At 40.9% G+C, this 22850-nt stretch overlaps 1 protein-coding gene across 8 annotated transcripts in view; it reads right to left on the reverse strand.

The window, feature by feature from the left end:
* Positions 1-1660: 1660 nt before the first annotated feature.
* Positions 1661-22850, reverse strand: part of LOC119019381 (ral guanine nucleotide dissociation stimulator-like) — a 55259-nt gene continuing 34069 nt past the window's right edge. For 4 of the 8 annotated variants that reach the window (XM_037097891.1, XM_037097889.1, XM_037097888.1 and 1 more), the window contains exons 2-19: positions 15708-16012; positions 14608-14682; positions 13535-13728; positions 13023-13147; positions 12679-12894; positions 12416-12519; positions 12185-12269; positions 10113-10190; positions 9728-9814; positions 9584-9616; positions 9318-9439; positions 8733-8828; positions 8355-8559; positions 8047-8121; positions 7544-7582; positions 6479-6745; positions 6135-6249; positions 1661-5019 (exon numbers count right to left, since the gene is read on the reverse strand). In XM_037097891.1, the coding sequence (XP_036953786.1) occupies positions 4844-5019; positions 6135-6249; positions 6479-6745; positions 7544-7582; positions 8047-8121; positions 8355-8559; positions 8733-8828; positions 9318-9439; positions 9584-9616; positions 9728-9814; positions 10113-10190; positions 12185-12269; positions 12416-12519; positions 12679-12894; positions 13023-13147; positions 13535-13728; positions 14608-14682; positions 15708-16012 (2397 nt within the window). In that variant the 3' untranslated portion in view covers positions 1661-4843. Of the gene's footprint in view, positions 5020-6134; positions 6250-6478; positions 6746-7543; positions 7583-8046; positions 8122-8354; positions 8560-8732; positions 8829-9317; positions 9440-9583; positions 9617-9727; positions 9815-10112; positions 10191-12184; positions 12270-12415; positions 12520-12678; positions 12895-13022; positions 13148-13534; positions 13729-14607; positions 14683-15707; positions 16013-18381; positions 18404-22850 lie in introns of those variants that run through there. The other 4 variants (XM_037097890.1, XM_037097887.1, XM_037097892.1 and 1 more) reach the window with 3 other exon arrangements.

Consider the following 22850-nt stretch of genomic DNA (forward strand, 5'->3'; position numbering starts at 1 on the left):
AATCTCTATCTGATCAAAAATGACTGTACTGTACTGTATCCACTATCATTTTAGCACTAATGTTATGATCATTTTCAGCCCAAGATTGAAATTCTGTTATGCTACTGTGCAATTTGCTTCAGGTATGTCACACAGAGATTCTGCAGAAGAGGATCCCCATCTTGGTTCCTTAATCTTTACACAAAGGATGCAATAATAAAAACAAAAAGAGTCCTTTTACTTTTATAAACTTAATGTTTATTCGTATATACATGAATATATTAATCTATAACCAAGAAAGGAGAGAATGTACAATGCAAAACAAAATCTCTATATACAAATCAATAAATAAACAAAGACATAATCAAGGACAGTTCTGTATTCTACATGGGTTTGTGTTCTGGGGAAAAGTAGGAAAATTAAAATAAAGATAAACTGCAGTTAGAAAAAGTTCGGAAATCCTTTTGTTAAAATGGAAAATGGCACCCGAGCACAGTTCAAGGGAACAAAACAAACCAAGAAATAAAAATAAAAACACATTAAAAAAAAAAAAAAAAAAACACATACACACACACACACACACACACACACACATACCACACCAGCTGGTTTCCAGTTTTTAACTTCTTTTTTTCTCGTAAACGCAGCCTTTTTGTTCAAACTCGCACAGAATCAGGTCAAATCACAAAAGGTACGTCATTGTCAACACGGGCTACAACGACACACAGACCAGTCCAACATCAACCTCATCAGTACATAAAACGCTCGCCAGTTCAGGAAATTCAGGTAAAGTTTCACTCATGTGCACAATGTTTACGTTCGCAGAGAACACAAACACAGACTGAAAGGCAAGATGGAGCTGCTGCAGAATGACCGGGAGAGGGAACAGGCCTTGTTTTAAATTACAGGTCCAATGAAATTAACTATTTGTTCCAACCAAACTCTACAGAGAGGGAACTGAGACTGCGTTCAAGGTATTATAAAACCTTTTAAAAAAGAAACTATATTTTTTAATGTCTTCAGCAGGAACCACTGAAGTCAGAAACTATCAACAGACTAACATATTAATGGATTTGGGACATCAAAGAAGGAAGAAAAGGCTGTTCACTGCTGTGTTTTAGTGGTTCTGATATGGTTTTATCTTTCAAAATTGACCAAAAAGACAGTAAAAATCTCGGGGCTGGTGTAAAATGTGAAGCACCAGTGGGAGGAAATATAGACAGTAATATTGAATAGGTTTGTCATCTCAATTAGGAGTGCAGGATCTAAAACTGATGACACTGCTGACCACCTGTACTCAATTTGTTAACCGTGTTTTGGGTCTGAAACACGGTTAATAAAGTGAGTCAGATTCTGCACCTCAGATTAAATGTTTGGTTCGAATAAAAACCTGGTTTATGGTTAAAAACTGCTGGTTTTGATGGTGGAGATTCTCCAGTTTTGAATATTTGCAAATTCGGCAGCCGTTTGAATGTGAAAGACATTTAAACATGAAAAACAGAAGCATATATTCATGGAAGTGGGATTTCTACAACAGCTTCACCTGCAGCTCCAGACAAATATCTTTGCTTCAAGTTTCTTGGACGACAGTCTAATTCTCCACAGGGAAATGGGTCCAGACATCATAGTGTTCTCACCCTTTTTTTATGTTTTCAAGAAAAATGCAACAACAGTAAACATACAAACTTGATTTTTTTTTATTTCACTGTGAAAGGCAGAGGACTCATCTGTTAAAAGCAACCTTTTTCTCTCTTTCCTATTTTTGGCACATGTAGGGTCAAGCCTGTTGCCTCCGCTGCTCGCCGACAAGCTGAGCGGAGGGTGGATGTTCACTACGACACCATTAAGGGGGAACGAGACATTATCATTTCGGTTCACAGTGCTCAACATGACGCGCCAATCAACAGGCAGAGAGGGCAGAGTGGAAGGGTCAAAGGTCACAGTGTTCCAACAGCGAAGGATTTCACACCACAATCGCACTTACAACATCCACAACGTGCCTCCTGCCGCTCGTCATCATATTGCTTTTGCAGGGTTTTTTGTTTTTTTTTTTCTTAAGGGGTGGGGGGAGGGGGCGCTTCATTCATTTGATCGTTAAGAGAATTATGAACTTCATGCAGGTGAAAATGACAAAAAAGGCAAAACATGGTCGAAGTGCAATCCAAGCGGATCGAGTGTTTAGTTGCAGTGTTAAGAACGACTCAGGAAAAATCCAACCTTAGATATTCAGTCATTTAGTGTTTTTGGTGGACTCACTTTCAACTGATCAGTTCATTTCCAAAATTTCCGTGAAGGCTAGTTCAAATATGGAACATATATTGTATTGTAGCTCAAACTTGGGATTTATCCAGATGTTGAAGCAGTTAGCTCTGAGTGACAGTGACAATCTGCAATTTAAGTGTTTTAAGTGTGATTCCTTTTTTAGGTTTTCCAAAACAAAGTACACAAAGGCAAAGGCGTGAGAAACGCATTCATCCACTCTAACAGAAGCTGCAAATGTAAGCGTGTCTGGCTAAACAGTTTACAACCCATTAAGTGCCTCTGTCCTGTTTTTTATTGACTTTGGAAAGGTTTACCGCTAGTAACTAAGCTGTGAACAAAACAGATAACAAGCAGTGAGCTCTGAGAAACTGCACAATCCATAAAAGAAAGGAAGGCCCTTGAAAATGATAAAGTTCTCACATTCGTATCCATAAGAATAAAATAAATATGGACCCCAAAGATGGAAAAGTACATCACCAAAAACGGTCTGTTTAAAAACAGTGATAATGTGTTTTTAGGTTGGATTTTTCCTTCAAAAAAAAAAAAAAAAACCCTTCCCGGACAGCACAGAGAAGTTCCCTTATGTGCAGTTTGGAAGGATCACTGTTGTTCATCTGGGCTCCTTTGCACAGCCTCGTTGATAACTCTATTCAAGACTCCGTGTTTCCGGAGCTTTCTGTATTTAGGATTTTCCAGAACTGGAAATAATCAAAATCCATCTTGTTTATTTTCACACTCCAGAAGAGGACAGACTCTACTGTCATCACTGGCACGTAAAACCACAGCCGACACCGCAAGAAAAAGTCCTGCAGGATAAATCAGCAGGACTCGTCGGGTGCCTCTGCAACACACAAGCCTGTCATGGCACATTTGGAAAGTGGTTACTGATGGATATGGAGGATGATCCGCCATGTTGGGACAAACTTCAGACTTTCGCTTCCCCTTATGCAATGTCATGGGCTAAACAAATATATCCGTATATATCAAGGAAATTTGGAATTCACATTTTGTTTTTGCCAGAACACTGAAGTCTGATGGAATATCTTATTTATTTTAAGTATTTGTTATCTATATTTATTCTTTTATTAAAAAAAAGGCCTATCACATCCCAGAGTTTCTGTTCTGCAGGATTTTGGGAACACAAGAACACTTGTGAACACTTCATAATCTTTAGTGTTTAGTGTCTTACATGGTCAAAATGTTGTTTCAAAGACAAATGCTTTTGTATAAAAGCCCATCTAAACGTCTCCCTCAGCAGGTCAGAATAGTGGCTTCTTTTGTCTTCCAACATGGCGGCCAGCGGACAGGAAATAAAGAAAGTGCAGCTCTTACGACCTCTTGAGAGGGATAATTAGCAGCACCATATCAGAGCAGAGAGATGCAAAAAATGTACAAAGCAAAATGAAAAAAAAAGTGTTGATATCGTGATGAGTCTATTAACAAAATCTCATGGTCCGTTTTATAAGAACATACTGCACAGTCGGTGTTAACTGATATATACACTCAGGTTTTTTTTTTTTGTTCTTAGCTCTCTTGTTCTTCTCTCAGTTTTCTAGTGCGATCAAAGGACTGCCACATCCTTTAGGGTGTAGTGGTTACATTTCATTCATTAAAAAAGAAAACATTGGCATGTGATTCATGGCTGTGCCCACTGGATTCTGACACCACATCTCCATTCAGACTCCTTGACCTGTTTGTTTTTGTTGTTTTTCGAAAGTAACATGGCAGCGTTCAGAAGTTGGATGAGTTCAGGTCCCTCCATGCCAGCGTCGCTGGTGGTAAAATGCTGAAACGAGTCCCAGCGTCTGAGAGCGGAGAGCGAAACGTTCAGTGCTGCAGTCCGAGAAACACTGTCGACATCAGGAGCCCCGGGTCGAGACAGTAAAGGCAGCGGTACACTCACAACAAAAGTTCCCTGAAAAAATAGAAACATTCGAACACCCAGCTGTTACACAAGTGTGTGTTTACTCGCTGCGGCTTCGTATTGTTCGTTTATGTACACTCCGTGCCAGGAGGGGGCGTGCATGAAGCCTGAAGAGTCAATCAGAGGGATGGCGAAGGCTGCGGGAGTCTGGGGCTTTAAAAAGTGTTTTATCGAAGGTGCAAATTTCCTCTCGTGAACAAGAGGCTTAAACAAAAATCTTTAAGAGCTGACGAGTGATGTGAAGATGTAAACACTTGTAAACAAAAACAAATGAAATGGATCTGCTCTTCCGCATGCCGACACAACTGGTTAGGAGAAATTTCAGACAGAGCAGTTACGCCTGACACCAACGCAGCCGTTTCATTTCCCCTACATGTGTCCCGGCCTCTATCTGGGCGTTTCCTGCGACAGACTCAGCCTTTTAACATCCTCTGAGGGTCCTGATGACACGACAGCTGTTACTAAGTGCTAAGGTGCTCCTCTGCTTTCTGCTCATCCACAGAAAGGTTGCTTTGTCATTTATCTCATCTCCTCTGGCATCTCAGTCTTTGTCCAAAGCAAAACTCGGATACTTCAAGTTCACCTCCAACAGATCCGAACAGAAATGTTTCTTCTGAGGAGCGGAGACCAGAGAGGGTTAAGGGGTCGTAGGGGAGGCAGGAAGTAGTGCGTTTCTCCTCAGAAAATCCCTTTAGCGATCTTCAGTCCCTTCTGTTTCATGCGAGGCAGCGTCGAACTGGCCACATTCTTGGCCCGCACCGGCCGGGCCGAGCCACGCTTCTTTAGCACAAAGTCATAGTTGGCAGTGGAGTTCATGGCGTAGAAAACATTGGCATTGTCCGGGATCCGGAGCTCTACAGAACAAGATGAGAGAGAAAAAAACAAGTCAAAACAAATCTTCTATTGTGGGGAGATACGTCAATGAATCAAAAGAGAAATAACGTTATGATTTATTCTTCCACGACCAAGGCTGTTCCAGATACCATTTTTGATGTCACACACACACACACACACACACACACACACACACACACACACACACCATTTCATTAATTTCAGTTTACTTACATACTTACTTTGCAATTAGTGTAATTATGAGTCAAATGAAAGAGGAGTGCACGAGGGGAAGACATCAGCCACTGTCTATTCCATCCCCGTCTCCAAATACTCTGAAGTGAACTCGACCAGCCAGCTAGTTTTGAGCAGTTGCACACACTCAAGGATTCAGAAATGCTCCCTTGTGGATACTGTGCTGTGTCGCATCAATGTGTGCATGCCTGGAGGTTTTGAAACTAATCAGAAGCCATTAAGGAGCTTCACTGCCTGTTCTTTATCAGTCTTTGGCCTCTTTTTGGGTCCTGCTGACGCAATATTTCCTTTCTCTTGAAAAAAACAAAAAAAAGAATTCACACAAACATGGATTTAGATGCCAGTTTCTATGGGAAGCTTCAAAGCTTCCCATAGAAACTGGTTAATCATCACTGTGGTCATTTGTATGGAGACTCCACTGCACCAACACGTTATTTTGTTTAATTTGCGGTATTAGATTCTAAAAAGGGACATTGTGTTACTAATGTACACTTTAAAAACTGAAAATATAATTTTACAGAATAACAGGACAGCTCTACTGTATTTTCTTTCCTTTGTCCAGGTTACAAGTTCATTTTTATTGGTGGTGATAACAAAATAAATTCTGAGTTAGGTAAGCTGATGTATCCAACTGATCAATAAACTTATTAGAAATGCTTGGTCAGACTGGGATTCCTCCCTGGCTGCCACAGCAGAGAAGAAATAAACAAAATCCTAGAAAACCTGACGACAGTTTATGTCATTGTAAAGTTTTGCTCAATAATATTCTTACGACAATGAAAAAAAAAAGGATATATATGATTGCAGATGAGATCCACCCACTTCATGTTTCATCTCACATCGAGAAATGACAGTCTGTGACAATGTTTTTCGTTTTTACCTTTGTCTTCAGAGATTTTCTGCATCAGCTCATATTCCTCGGTCTTCTCCCGCTCCAGGTTGTGTTTGATCATGGCCTTCCGGATGACGGCTGGAGTCTTGTCTTGGCTCGTCACCTGTATCAAGGAACAAACATCAAAGCCTTGTAACTTCGTCACAGTCAAGCACACAAAGACAAAGCCTAAGCGTAAAATGAATACTGTTTCTTACTACTTTGTGAGCATGTTATAAGACAAAACATTCATATTTCTTACCTGTTTTTTTTTTTTTTACATTATTTTACTATTTTTGTATTTTTATTATTCAAATTATTTTTTAAACTGACGATCTAGGAAATGCCCTCACCAGGATGCTCTTGTACATGTTGCCGTTCTCCACGTCCAGGCTGACCCTGATGATGCAGCAGTCATCCACCTGCTGGTTGTACAGCGGCAGCGACAGAGTCGAGTAGTTCGACACCGCCGACACCGAGCGTTTGTGTGAGCGGGAGGCGGATAGAGGGGTCGAGCAGGAGACGGAAGAGGAGGAGGCGCTGCTGGAGCCGGAGGCCGAACCGGAGCTGGAGCCCGTGCCCGAGGTGTCCAGAGACGACAGTGACGTACACTCCCAGAACTGACAACAGGAGAGCAGAGAAGGTGGTGATGATAAAGCTAAAACCATACCGGACATCATGAAGTCATCTGTCCATATCAAAGCAGTGCTACACAAATTTTATATTATCAAGATCAGTTCATCAAAATATGAAAGCCAGCCTGTGAATGGTTAAGTATAGTTGTGTCAAGAGTGTGACAGTAACCCTGTTGATGCCACAGTGAGGTCATCTGGGTTATTTTAGCATGGGCTTGTACCTTTTCTTTTAGCAGTGTCACAAACTCTGAGTGTGGAGTTTAAAACATGTGGACTATTTACAAGCATTTACCAGGTTTAATAGAGAGATGTGAGATCGAGCTGCATAATGGGAATTGCAGGATCTAGTGCCTTTCAAGCTCAACCCAACTATGGATGAAGAGTCAGGATATCTCAGCCTCTGCTGCTACAGTTTTTTTAATAATCATTCTTTATTTACTCTCTGAAATCCTGGGGGCAGACTCTTCAAGGGATAAATCATTTAGGCTGGAAAATGTAACAAAATAGTGAAGAACTTTTCTAAAAAAAATTTACAGAGCCCAAACGTGAAATTTATCATGTTAAAATCATATATAAAATCTGCATACTTCAGAAGCAGTAACTAAATAAGGTTTACTATTTTTGTCTGTTTTATCATAATCATGTTGATCCAAAATGTTTAATTTCAACAACACCAATACTCAAGTTTACTTCCAATACAACAAAGTGCAATATCCAAATCACAGAAGCTGGAAATGTTTTTAGGTAAATGAAGAAAAAAAAAACAGCATTATAATGAAGTACTGTAGGCCTGCAGAGATGTCCTGGTCTACAAATCTTGTTCTACAAATGTAAGAAAACATGTTTGTTTGGTACAGACGCCAACAAATATCACATCATCATGATTTGAATATAGTTTTTTCTGTGAAAATGAAAATTGTGATGCGTAGCTAATCATTCCCACTAATTGTGAATTGTAATAATTGCCAGAATAATAGCGACATGATTGATTTACAATATCATGCAGCCCTATTCACTACTACTACTACTACTACTATTTACTATGTTAACATCATTAGTTTGTTGGCTCACTAACACAAAACATCTACTCGATGAACTCAAGTGTTGGGAGAAAGGGACATTATGTATATTATTCTACAGAAATATATATCCCCAGAACCACTTAGGAGCTCAAATAATTGTAGTTAAACATTTTTAACTTCAATGTTATATTGCCATCTATAAACAAGGAAGATCATGTTCTAAGGATAAATTTTTTTTAAAAAAAATCAAAAAAGTCTTGCTACCGTTGACGTTGTGTCTGCTGCTGGAGCTTCTCTACCCAAAGCAGAGACGCTGAGTTTCACTGAGGGAGTCGACGTCTAGAGAGAGGAGAAAACAGAAGCCATCAGCAAACAGCCACACAGGTGAACATAAAACACTGGAGTATAATTGCCTGCTTGGAAGTAAAGTCAGTCGCCATATTTAACCATCATACATTAACTGTTAAATGCAGCTACCAGGATAAGTAGACAACATTAGTAGAGCGTTCCAATGAATATCCTGTCACATAATCACCAGCAGTGACTCCTGCAACCCGTCTTCCCCTCCTTACCTTTCTCTCATGTCCCTCCGGTGAATCGGACAGGAAGCTGGCGTTCACATCCTCCAGGTCTGAACCACTGGAGCTGACTGATGTGACACTGAGGGCGTCGCCGCTGTCCCCGCCGCCCCCTTGATATGGTCTGTAGTGTGAGTGGTCAAAGGACTTGGAATGAGAGCCTGGAGCGCTGCTGCAGCCAGCCTCCGTCAACTGCCGGCTGGACACAAAATAATAACAAGTAGAGGAGTTTTAACCAGTCATGATACTGGAGAGAAAGTATGTTGTGATTATAATGTGAGTTGTGAAGCATGTGGACAGCTTATGTGTTGTTAAAATGCTTGTTTCTCACTCTTAACAGCGTATTCTCCACCTCAGTGCTGATCAACTTACTCGCTCCATCGTTTCATGATTCCTCCATTCTTCTTGGCTCTGAGCGTGTTGCTGGCCGACTCTGACAGAGGCTCGATCTCACAGGACAGATTGTAGCTGCAGGAATAGAAAGTCGGGATAGATGATGATGTAAAACTTGCCTGACGATACTTTAATACTTCTGAGTAACCCTAATACCTCTTAAAGCTCAAATGACGCATATCAATTATCTGTTGTTTCCAGATGCATCCAATGGATTTCACCAGTGGGAACTGCATCTACCAAACATCTTCCCTGTAGCAATATTAGAGTTTATAAATGGTATTCAGTTGCTCCTAAGTGCTCCCGGCCTCCTTCCTCCTCCCTAAGTGCTCTGGTGTTTTTGTAGCAAGCTCATGAGCACAGCACTCAACATTACTGAAAGCTATGATGACTAGACAACCTACACATGCTGTAATGACCGTTTGCACTAATATACCGTACATAAAGGTTTAAAACTTAACAGTCAACAGTCACAGAATAGGAAATGCAGATGAGATTTGGATAAAGTTGGTCACAAATATTGATGAGAAAAAAATGAATAAATGTCTTGAGGGGACGACTAACCTCTCTGCCTCGCTGAGTTTCTCCACGCCAGCGAACCACTCCCTGAAGTGGCTGTCCTGAGTGAAACTGTAGTTGTTGGAGGCCAACTGAAGCAGTTTGATCTGAGCGATCACCTCAAACTCCTGCAGGTATCGAGAAGAGCGGAGCAGGAAATGGTTAAAGAAAATAATTTAATTGTCCAGTTTTGATTTGCAAGATATGTTTTCATCTCTTCTGACGTGAAGATTTTTCTGATCATTACAACCAAATAAGAAAACAGAATTCACCTTTCTCCTCTTCTCAAAGTTGATCAGACCACCCTAAAAAAAGAAGAGAAAAAAACATGAAAATGTGAGGAAAGAGAACAAAAATCGGCTAAGGAGGGTAAAAACAAAACTTATGACAGTACAATCACATGTCAGGTGTCTGACCTCAGTGTAATCCTTCATGGCAGTGTCCATCATCACCAGGTCCGTCAGGAAGGTGCCCAGGTAAGGAATCGTCCCCTGCATCACTCCCTGTTCACAGAGGGACAGTGCATGGAGGTAAACATTGAGGCTGAGTGAGAAAACAGTGGCTCAGAAACAAAATCACGGCCTTCAGGACACAATTACTCAAGGCAGAGTCACTCAAATGCATCAGGTAAGTCATGCTTTGCAGTGCAGTGCATGGACGGACTGCAGTGACAAGTCTTGCCACTAGATGAGGCTGTTGCCAACTAATTAACGCTGCCTGTTGCTCTGAAGAGGAATTGTGATGAATCTTTAGTTATTCATAAACAAATACATAAAGATTAGTTAAAGTTTGTGGACTCACCAGGTCTCTCTGCTGTTGATGTCTCCTCTGAGCTCGTTTGGGGTTGATTTCCAAAGTGGCGAACTTGGAGGTGCCCTCCTGCAGAATAATAACAAACAGTCAGTGTTATATACACAAACAGATCAACTGCAACTCTTTAGATCCTGTGCAACAGCTTCTCACAGAACCCCTATCCCATCCATGTCAGCTTGTATCTTGCACATCTCAAGTGTCATCTCTCAAATGTAAGATGGAATCACAACTTGACATACAACCTCCTGCACACTGTTTCACTTTGGTATGATGTATCAGAACCAAACCAAAGCAGAACACTGGAAATAAATACATGAATTTAAAACATCCAACTGTTTCACTTTCTTCTGTTGCTAATTTGACAGTGATATCACCTGAACAGTGACATTGTTGTGATACTGTGCCTTTATTTCTGAAAATAACGCAATTGATAAACTACCAAAATCATTGTTGTTTTCCATAAAAACATAAGGTCTTGTGTTCCTATTGTCTGCGCTGTTTTAACATGAGCAGCTAATACTTGCAGCTGGCCTGGATGTCTCAGGGGTCACAAAGTGGGAACCTCCCCTTCAAGGATGCTTCGCTGCACTTAGGCTCGGAATCTATCCAAAAGCTTCAAGACTGAATTCTGGCACACTTTTAACCCACTGAGGTATGAAATGTTTACATTTTCTAATGGGCCTGAAAGTGCATGAAAGTAGAAGGAAAACAATTTGACGAAACGTTTGTTAATTTAGTTTTCATTTTTCTTGTACTGCTGTTCTTTAAAACACTGTTCCTTTTTGCAGAACTTTAGAAGCAAAAAACATCTGAGAAACCTCCTGGTGTTTCCAGTCACATTCCTCAGAGTGATGTAATGCTCAGAGGCCTTCTGCTGCCCGTGTAACTTGAGCTGACGGAGTCAAGTGAGCGCAGCCTGCTCTGAGCAGATAGTGCAAGAGACAGGCAACGCCCCGAGGTGATCTCTTGCAAGGCGTCAGATCAGAGCTGCTATCTACACCTGCCAAAGGTCTCCTCCTAACCTTGACGTCAGCAGGAATTCCCTCGGAGGAAACCCCAAGTGTTCACTCACTGTTACATCAGCTAACTGCTCAGGTTTACAAATAAAGGCAGTCTTTATTTTCACACACTGAAAAGACATTTGTATGAATGGGAAGAAAGTAGTGCAGTGTCCACATACAGTCCACTTCTGTTTAGGAGTCCATTAGGGGTCACTGAAAGAATAAGTTGGTGTCTATTCTGTGAATAAATGTATCTACTATCAAGCACTATGTGTGGATCAAAGCCTGATATATCTTATTCTTCTGTGCCAAAAAAGCTCCATTGGTGCTATGATATAATATGACATCATTGGAATGTGTGAGTTATTCTGAATGTAAAATATGTGCATCATGTCTATGTTTTGAGATGATAAAGAATTTCAGAGCATTTTCTTATCATTGTGATCTTTTGTTTGTTTCACTCATTATGACACAAGTAGATTCACAGTCTCATTTCCCGTTCTGTCATGTTTCTGTGTGTCAGCTCCTGCTGTCCTTGTACTGAGTGTGTCAGTACAAGCTGCAAAACACTTGAGGTGTCAACACCTCCCTGCATTAAACTCCATAAATCAGATTAATGACGACAGCAATCTGTCAGCTGTACGGAGCCCACCCAGGACATCATGAGCAATATACAGATACTGTGATCCAAGAACATGGTACAAGGTGTTCTCTCCTGCAGGATGTTTCTGTGGATGTTCCTCTGCAGCTGGCAGGAGAGCACAGATGGGACAGGTCACCATGCCATACATCCTGCCGCCATCTGTTCTGCGGGGCACTGACATTATTAAACTGATACAGAATGACGGATTGATTTGTCCAATTATAAAGTGCCATTTACGCAGCGCTTTTCACAATGTAATTTGTTTTTCTTTTCTTGATTGTCTATTGTCCCAATATATGACAATTTAAACAACACTGTGTAATACTGGATAATATGACTGCATTTTCTGGAAATCTAAATAACGTTGTTTAGGGTTAGAGCATTTCTGTGTGTGCTGTTGAGAAGCTGTGACCAACCTTCACCAGCAGCTCTCGGCTGAGGGAGTAGTTGTTGTCATCTGAGAAGATCTCGGACAGCTCACGGAAGGTGCGGAAACTCTCTCTGTGAACAAACGCAGAGGTCAGTGCACGCAAAACAAACAAATTAAAACCCAGATATCCCCGCTGCCTTCGACAGTTATTAATCTATGCATATATGCAGCTATATACTAGGACCCCACTGCTTTTAACCAAAGGCTGGAAACCTACCGTGACACTTCCTCCCAGGTCCTCTTCAGGCGGTGGATGGCGTTGCACTGCAAGGCGGAGAGGATGGCTCGCAACGACGAGAAGTTCTTCAAGATCCGACACTCCTGCAACGCAATGCAACAGGAACAAATTTGAAGTCAGACATAGAACAAAATGTGTTGTAACTACTGTTTTAATAGCCACATTTGTTGTAAGACCATCAAAAACATAGAACATTGATCTAAATTGCAAATAAACTGAATAAACCAGTGATGTTTGCTCACCCGAGCCACGTCTATCCACCTCTCCAGCAGCCTGGCTCTCTGGTTGGGCTTCAGCGTCGGGTTGCTCAGGCAGGTGGTGATGACACAGTTGGTGACTGAGTTGAACTGAGCCACAGTGGCTCTGATGGTGGGAGCAAGGTGCTCCTTTCCCTTCTTATCCCGCTGAGACCAGATCCCCCCCAGGCAGTGGTAGGGCACCACCTTCTTAAACAGATCCTGCACAGAGATGGAAACACAGAGATGTGAAAAAAGGAAAAAGGTATCATTTTGAGTCCATCCTGGATCTGGACAACTTTTTAGAAATGAGTGGGCGTAGAACAGAAAGGAAAGGGAAACATGCTTACCGCGTCCATGAGCGTGAACTGCTCGGCCACCATGATTGGGTCAAACGACAGGAAACTAAAAGCAGGAAGTTCGTCCTCAAAGCCGCTCTCTTCCTGCGTTGCAAAAGGGCAGCCGATGTGTTCCCCTGAAGAGATAAAAACACATCTTTTTCACAACACCGCCTTGAACCGAGCTCAACCTGCACACAGTTCCTACACTTCTCATCCTCTCTTTGACCTTAGCGTTGTTGTTTCTCCACATGGTTTAAAGATTTCACTCAGTGGTCAAACGCATGTGTGCTGATATTGACTGTCAACTAGTGCTTACTGGGGTTACAACATGAGAATTGACACTGTCTGCAACTATATCAAATGTGTCGATGTATGTTAAGACAATTGTTCACATTTGCAAAATAAAAATCATAAAAAATAAATCTAGCAGGTACATCTTGACCACCGCTTTAGTTTCTGCTGGTGGCATCTTATTCTGGAAGTCCCTGCTCTGTTGTCCCTCTCCTGTCCTGCCTTCATACCATCAGGATCAGGCTCACACTGCTGTCGGCGGTGGAAATGGGCCAGCAGGTTGCGGGCGCGACGCTCCAGGTCCGAGCCGGGGAAGTGACGATGAAGGTACGACAGAAGCTGGTGCAGACAGTCGTAGTTCGGAGGGGTCCAGAAGTCCTCAGAGTACTGATCCAGCCACGCACCAAGGATGGATGAAACAGTGCTGCGACACACAGAAAAGAAAAGATGTCAGGAAATATTTTGTAAAACAAACACACATTTTTCAATCAGAGTGAAAACTTTATGCAGGTGTTAGTGTTGCTGTCACAAAAAGTTGCTGGGCCAAAGCTGGAGTCAGGACATGATGAGCCTAGCTTTGTTAAAAGGGGAAACAGCTATTCAAACTCTGTTTAAAGTTTAAAAACATCTCCCAAAATGTTGAATTACTCCTTCAAAAAAATAATTGAATGTCATTGCCACAGCTTTGACAATAACTCTGAGCTGTTTCTTTGAGTAAAGTTAAAAATATTAACAAGTCATTTCTAACTTTAAAAGTGTCATGCTAACATGTAACAATTTTAGTTAGTTAGCATTAAGGAAATAGTAAATTAACGGTAAACACTTTTACATAAGCTGTTTTAAGCTGTAATACTTTAGCATGAAGCTAGCACTCACTGCACTACTTTGTCTGTTTTGCTTGTGGGAAATAGAAGAACACAACTTGCACTTTGTTGAACAACCATGTGTTGTAGAAGGGCAAATATGTAAAACCTTGAACTATGTCCTGTCGTTTCAACAAGCTATGCTAACAATGTTAACCATCAGTTTTAGTAAAACTTAAGCTACAAAGGGCAGTAGAGTTTAAGTGTTTTTTGTTCTGATTTATTAGTTTTATCAGTTCAAGAACAGCGTTTTATCAAACTCCTGCTGCTCCCCCCACCCCGGGTTTGACAGACGTCTAGCAAAGAAAAATGACCCATTGCAACTTCAGACTCTGTTGATATCCCTTTAACCCCGGCAGGAGTGGGAAGAGGCTCAGTGCTGTGAATGTACTCAGTGATTAATGTTGGCAGCTCGACACTGAAGGTCGCAGCAGACTCACTTTCTCAGCTCTGTGCAGTCGTCCTGGGAGACTCTGTGTGCAGTGGCTGCAGGGACGTTTTGGAGCTTGGCATACCTGAAAACGAGAAACGCAAGTTTAGTCCTGTTTAGTCCAAGTTAATGAACATTTTTCAATTTGGATTCTAAAGAAACTCACTAGCTTAACAAACACCAAACTTGAAATAAAGAGGATCCTCTGTGGTTTGTGCTTTAATCAACTGTATGAAAAGGCGACATTTTCGAAGCGTCATGCGTGGACAAAATGTTCTAACTTAAGTATATTGAAACCATTTATTAGCCAACATTTTTTGAAATGCTAAAATGTTAAGTTTGGCTGACAGCTGGTGTCTATATGCTTGTTGTTCTAACTTTATTGACCAGAATAGATTTGTATTTAACATGTATATTTACTATCTGGTTTAAGAATGGAAAATAAAACAAAGCACATTTTTTAAATAATGATAAGGACAATGAAGAAAAAAATGGACAATTGGGAAATTGTGGTGAAATGTTTGTATTGATGTTTAAAATGCATTTATGATGACTGCAACACTTTAAAATGTGATTAAATGACATAAAATGTAATAGAATCACAAGTGTGAAGGAGAAGCCATCAACAACTTAACAGGTTTCTCTGTTTTGCCATTCAAGAAAAGCCAACCACATATCAATCATTGGGGATGTACAGTTATATTTTCTGCTCATTTTCAATTGATTTGAAATTGGCAGTAGCTACCCATTTTTGTTAACTTATTTGAACAATCAAATATTCTAAATTCAAAGAGAAGTCAGGCACATTTTCTGGCTTGAGCTCCCTTACAATTAACGACAGTCTTAAAGCGAAATGCTAAATATTGGATTACATAATTGACCGGGTCAATAATAACTCAACCCATAGTATACGGTGTATACATATAAATATAGTTATAACTTACATCTGATAATTAAGCACCTTAAATATCAAGTTCTATTGGTAACTTGTGACCTTCACCTCTACCAAAGTAATATTTTAGCAGAAAATCTTTACTTTTACTCTTGTACAACATACGGATACTTTTTACAACACTGGTCGTACACACCAGGTGTGTCAGACTGCCATACCTGTGGAGCAGGAGATCCAGCACCTGCTTGGTGGTGGCGAAGGAGCGGTAGGTGCACAGGAAGATGGTGACGTAGGTGGAGTCTTTGCCCCTGAACGCCGACACCATGTACTCCACCAGCCTCTCCAGCGTACCGGCCTTGATGGTCCGCACCTTGCAGGTCTCGTAGAGGCTCAGGGCGGAGTCCGTGTCCACGCCCAGCCATCGCTGCCCCTTACTGGCTGACTGGTGAAGCTGCACCTTCCTCAGCGTGATGGTGAAGATGGCGTCCTCCTCGGCCTCCTCGCCGATCTCCTGCGTCGAGCTCTGCAAGACAGAGAAGACAGAAATTAAAGACATTTGACTTCGACTAATGACCTTGGTTATTTGCTGCTCTTTGACACAAAGTGCTGTTAGATCCTTAGATGTTATGTTGGAGTTCACACGTTGGAACAAGCTCCTCAAATATCTAATTTGGCCAGATTAGAGGGAGTTGAAAGCAGAGCAGAGATGCCACTGTTACCATGTGGAACGACTAGTTAAAAGTGACCGACATCTCATTTCGGGATGAAACCCTTTAATTATGACCATCTGTGTGACCCGGCTCTCTTCTTTTTTGGCTCATCTCCCTGTGAGTCATACTTTGTGAATCATGTGCGTGGCCGTGCACAAACAAACAATAGCTTGTTACTAAACAGAGCTTACTGGATAACTGGCACTACAATACAAGCTGCAGCCTGTATATACCCAACAGGGAATTAACACAAGCCGCTTGTAGCATGAATGAGATCTCTGTAGGCTGTTGCATGTCACCATCGCGGGATGTTGTTGTTGATTTCTCCTGAACATGAAAAACTCAAATGCGACAAACCACAAAAGAAGACAGTGATGATGACAGCGATGGTTTGATTGATCAGCCAGACAGAAACTCCACTTAAAAACAACATTATGTAACTTCTTTTTACCACGAAATAACAGCTTTAAAATCATTTTGATGGTACAGAGTCAGTAAAAGGGTGAATGTTGTCTCTGTCTCAGCCACTCTGCCCCGCATCACCTGTTTCTGCACTATGTGACTTCATTGTGAGAGTAGAATCACAGCGTTTCATACATGTTCACGGAAACATACAGGTTTTCAATACGTAACACTGACATGATATAATAAGTTTTGTTTGTAGTTAGCACCTATAAGTCTGACACATTGTTACAGACCAGGGATTTGTACTTTAGAATCACAACAGTGGTGTTGCGCAGTGTAAAATGCCAATTTCTACATAGTTCTGCTTTCAAGTCAGCTGCTAAGAGGCATTAAGGGTTCTTTCTAATAACAAGGGCAGGACAATAACCCATTTAGAGCTGAAGTTAGTAATCAATTAATTGATTAGGTGATTGCCAATAAACTGATCTGCATTCATTTTGCTATTTTCCAAGCAAGAATGTCCAACACTTACTAGTTCTATCTTTAACTCATGAGAATCTAAAGCTTTTCTTTTCATCTTACGTAAAAGAAAACTGGATATGTCTTGGATTTTGGGCTTTAGAAATGCTTAATTCTTAACCTTCAGACTACATATCTGTGATAACATTTTTCCCTGAAATGTATCCCACGGCAACATGTTCCATTTTCTTAAGTAGCAACTGGGATACAATCAAGCTTCGGAAAAAGTGGGTGCACACTGAGTTGACAACATCTAACTACTAAAATGCCTAATTTATGAAGTAGAACATTTATTTTGGAAGATCCAACATAAAAGACTAAATGAACACTGAAAACAAACAGCTGTAAACACCAGACTGAAACCAGCCACGGTATCGGTTGTGAAAGAGGTCAGAGTCATCCATACTGTCACATTGGTTTTAAAGTACAAGGTCCATTCCACAGTACCTTGTTTTCTGTATTAGTATTACTAAGAAAACATTAAACAACACCAACATGCTTATATTTGCTTTATTTTTAATTGTTCTGTCAGACAATTTGGCTGTCAAATTAAACTGACCTCACCTACACTTTTTAAACTGAATTTGACTTCCTTATACTTGAAATTCCTGGTCTGTGCTAACACCAGCTACAAACCAAACAGTTAATACCCTAAAGGACTTAAGCCGTCTGCTATCACTTACAGAATTACAAAATCTCATTCCAGTTTTATGCAAACATGTCGCACAACTCAGTAGCACAACTAAAATGTGACACAGCTCAGTTTCATGAGCCTCCAATCAGCAGCCTGTACCACCGTGTAAAGATGAACCTTGATAGTGTGACCGCCGAGGCTGCTGATCACATCTAACCTAAACAGCAGAGGTACAGTGGCATGAATCACTAAAGCCGAGGCCTCGATGGAGGAATGGCATGTAATCTGGCGTGCCACAGTCATCTGTCACGGCCCCTTGTTGTGCATCCTGGGAGCATTAGTCATCAGCGTCCAGTCCCAAGCCTCCCTGCGACTCCCTGCCTCACTGCCTGCTTTCTTAGTCAGGATGTATTTGGTTACATCTCAGTCAACGCCAAGTCTCTCTGTTGTGTCTTTGTTACCATGGAGACAAGCTCAAATGGGGATGGCTGTGAGCTTGGAAAACCAGTGTAATGAGTGAAACAGTATCTTCAAGCACTACTGCAGTTCTTATATTTCGGTTTCATTAATCCTGTATCGTACAGCAACTGTAACTTAAAATAATGTCAATATGATCTTTTTTACCATATTGTGCAGCCCCAAGCAGGAGGATTCAAACTCCGGTGATAGCCCATGACAACTGAGTAACAAAAAAACGATTAGTGTCAGTTCATCATCATCTCAACAACCTACACAGAAAAACCTCAAAACACAAGTGACAGGAGAAGGCTGATACAGTTCAGTTCCACCTGCTTGAAAAACAACACGTGTTCTGCAACGCAATTAAAAAAAAAATCGGATTATTGTGAAATAAATGCAGAGAAACTGACTCCGACTGGGACTTTGTCCACTAAACAAGATACTGCCGAAACATGTGACTTCTGTTTCAACATGAACTAAAAAAGTAAAAGCAAACTTTCCCTCTATGATCAGACTACAGCTCATGCAGAACCTGAACAGTGACTCTGATAGAAATCCTTACAGTGTGTTACAGAGGGAGGGTGTGTGTGACGGAGAGATGAGAGTGAGAAAAGGACAAACCCCTGGATGGTTGTAAATCCAGTACAGTATAATGGCTGAGGCACAGCTGCAGCCGAGGGCCTTGACAGCAGGAGAGGTGCTTATCAGCCAAACCACAGAGGCCGCGCTGCTATCACTTCAAGCTCTGAGAAATGCAGCGCTCAAGGGCAGCGCCTCGCTCCGTCCGCCGAGTAAATTCCCACCATAATGCTCCTATTCATGCCTCTTCCACCAAGGACGAGCGTTGCCATGATAACCAAACTCTGCCTACTACTTGAACAAAACACAGAGCGATCAATACTTTAAATAGAAGGGTTCAGTGTCACTTCAAAAGGCCGGAAACACATCAATAGAAAGAATGAAACCGATAAAAGCTGAAATTAGCTGAGCTTTTTGAATACAGAGATATAAAACAGCAAAAGGTCCAAACAAGTAGAAATATTTACAGACATCAAGTTAAGACCAACAGTCTGCCTGTTCACCATCAGCGGGAAGCAGGTAAGCATTTTCTAATCTGATCTGACAAGAAGCGGCTTCAATTAAAAGAGTGGCTGTGGCTGCAGTCGGCAGGTTGGTCTTCAAGAAAGCAATTTACACTTGCAGCCAGTGATGAGGGGTTCTTCTCTCACAGAGTCTGTCTGCATGTTTGTCTAGATACCTCTTGATTTGCATCACATGAATAAGATGAAACCTCTCTGGGCACTAAGCGCTCAAATAACTTGGTTGCGAGAAAATGTGGGAAATATCTGTGCAATTCAGGGTTGCAGACTCTCAGCAGACAGACTCCAACAGCTGAACAAGCCACGCCATCTTGAACCGGATTCCAGCGCAACTACATTTTTCTGACAAAGTCAATACAACGTGAAAGTGGAAATAGGAGGAGGCTCTCTCTGAAATGAGGACAGGAAGCTATCCCACTCACTTCTTTTTATAAATGTGGGTTTTTTTCACATTCCCTCAGCCTGACTCAGTGCTTAGTCAACCAGATCGGCACCATCCTGGTTACAAACAGTGAATGTGGCGACTAAAAATAGGCAGCAAGCTGGTTCAAAAGGAGGGGCCAGTACCGATGTGTAACACAACAATTTGACCGATTATTTCCTTTCGTTGTTATCTACTCTCCCTTTTGTGTCAGGGGAGCAAAGACATCTTCATTATAAAAACAACTGAACTGTTTTAAATCATCCAGAACTTAATTACACTATGTTTGAAAGAGCATAAATTGGTATTATTGGTCAATATTGGCTTGTCACAGATGTATCAGTATCTATGAAAACTTTTTTCTAGAGGTTATAATGCAGAAAATAGATGGTTGGGTTCTTACAGAGTTATTACATTCCCAGTGAAGTTTACTGTCCTGCACCAATGCCATTATAGACCACAAGGTCTATTGTTAAACTGTAAAACATTCTGCCTTCATCTTTGTCAAAAATGTCTGATGAACACATTTGAGAGATCACTGCAAAAAAAGCATGCGTATCGGCTGATTAAAAATCAGCCAGACTCGTCACAACTCAGTAGATCATGAACGTGCCAGCCAATCTATCAGTACATCCCTTATTGCTATGGAAAATCATTGGAAAATCAGTGAAAATCACCAACTCCACCTTCATGTAATTCCTATAGGATCTCATCATTCCTAAAACATTAATCAATTCATTTGCATCAAGCTAAATTTGACTCATTTTAACAGTATGAGACTTTCCTCTCACTCTTTTTGCCCCTTTTCTTTTTGTTTCTCTTGTTCCTCGTTGTTTCTCTTAGTTCTGTTAAATGTGTCACTTATGTTGAATATTTTTAGGAATACCCTGAATATTGTTCATTTTTGGTGAGGACTGGGGGCAAAGGGATGATGGAGGAGTGGGTGAAGACGTAGAAGGAGATGCTAAAATGTTGAAATGTGTTATTCATTGCTTTGCAGTCACTTTCTGTTTTACATTTGTCTTCAATAAAGCTCCTATGAAATACTGAGTTGCGGTTTTGAGGCTGTAGATCCAGTATGATGTTTGTTACATGAGTCTGTCACCACCTCTGATATCCACAGTTCTGGTCTTCACCGTATAAATTCCAAAGGGGACTTCCACTGTGCAAGTGATATGGTTAGTTCACTTAGCTCATCTAGAAAAGTGGATGTTCATCATAGTGTTTATGCCATAAAATCACAACTGTCGGGTGACCTAGAGCATCAAGCACACTAGGCACTATAAAGTTTTAAAACAAAGGTAATGATGTGTTTACTTATACAAACCTATTTCCCCCTTTGTTGTAACAAACTATGGAAATTAATAAACTGCATCAAAGATGGTATTTTGTGTTGTCTGGCTGCTCTCCAACAGACACTGGTCTAAATCCAGTCGCCACATGTTGCTGCACAGAACAGCAGAGTGAAACTGCGTCAGGAAGAATTTACAGTAAAAATATAAATGTTTGTTTTATCCAGATGGGGGTGGATTGAACATCAGGGCAAATAAAATGCTGACAACTAATTAACAACACAGAAGGACATTGTTAACTGTCTAAATATCCAGAATATGGAGTTACAGCCAGCTCGGCTCATCTGTTACACCAAGCAGCTGAACAGAAATGCCAAGAAACACAAATCAACAGTTGCGAACGCGTGTCTGACTCTTTTAAATTAAATATTAAATATATTCCAAAGTGTTTCTTGGCTGAATAAAATCAGAAAATAGTGAACCTCCAGCAGGGTCCACGCAGAAATGTCTGGCATCCAGAGTCAGCCTCCTCCACACTCACACCAACACTTATCAGATCTACATTCACCTACATCATCCTGACCATGAATGACCATGAACGTACATGTGGGCTGGAGGAATGTGAGGCGAATAAAAGTGTCAGCAAAGAGTGATGAGGCAGAGGGAAGGAAATAAGTTTCCAGAGAGAGGAAAAGGGAAAATCAAGTCACATGAGCCTGACTGGAGAATGATTTGTTCTGCTGCAGGATGAATGGATTTACTGTTTTTGTTTCAATGGCCATTTAAATTAATTAGAAGTCAGTGAGTCAGATGTAAATCACGCATCTAAAATAATCGCTTTCTCTTTTATCACACTTGCATGCAGAAAGCTTTGCGCTTTTTTGAGATATACTTGGCCGATACAGCTGCTTTCAGCTGACTCTGATAAAAAAACTAAAACATTTTGGTTTGAATAATTATTGGAATCTACATAGTGTATATCCACCGTGATTTAAGAGAAACAATTGTGTCAAATAAGGCATAAAATATTCAAAAACCTCAGGCTGAATTCTGACCACAGCTATTTCTCTATCACAGCTGGATCTAATTTTCATCTCAGAGGGAAAACAGTTCTCTGTGTCTGGTCTGCAAATTAACCGCCACCATGCTTCTGACACTGTTCTGCAACTACAGAAAAATCCTCACAAAGTCCGTTAGAGACAAAAAATAGGTAAATAAGAGCTTCCCTCAGACATACAGGGACACATCCATGTTCCATTTCATGCAGTGCCGGAACTAAAAACACAGAGTCTGATTTGAGAAACAGCAGCTCACTGCAGGGTTTCATGAAACCCGTTCTGTGGTTTCTGGCTTTTAGTCATGTATTCAGTTCACTGAATGTAACTTAGTTGTATCTGCCTGTCCTTTAAGACTTTAAAAAACCTGTAAAACATATAGATAGGCACATAGAACAAAGAAAAGTAGCAGATCCTCATGTGAGAAGATGAAAAACCAGACAATGTTTGTAAAATGATTACCAAAATACTTTTCATTCACAAATTCATTTTCTGCCAATCAAGCAATCGATGAATCAACTACTCTAAATATGTACTGCAACTGATTTGTATCAAAGCCAGGCAAGTTACTTCACAAACATGTTCTGAAGAAATGTGTAACTTATCTAAACATCAGAATCTAAGTTTTATATCCTATTTTCATTTTCACTGTGACCTGTGATGTTTACAATGCTCAGTTTGGGATATAATGTCACTGGTCTTCCTGGTTACTGTTTCTCGCCCTATCTGAACTGTCCTCAACTTTTATCTTTTCATCAGACCTCAA

Source organism: Acanthopagrus latus, chromosome 5 (genome assembly GCF_904848185.1).
Source record: "Acanthopagrus latus isolate v.2019 chromosome 5, fAcaLat1.1, whole genome shotgun sequence".
NCBI lineage: Eukaryota > Metazoa > Chordata > Actinopteri > Spariformes > Sparidae > Acanthopagrus > Acanthopagrus latus.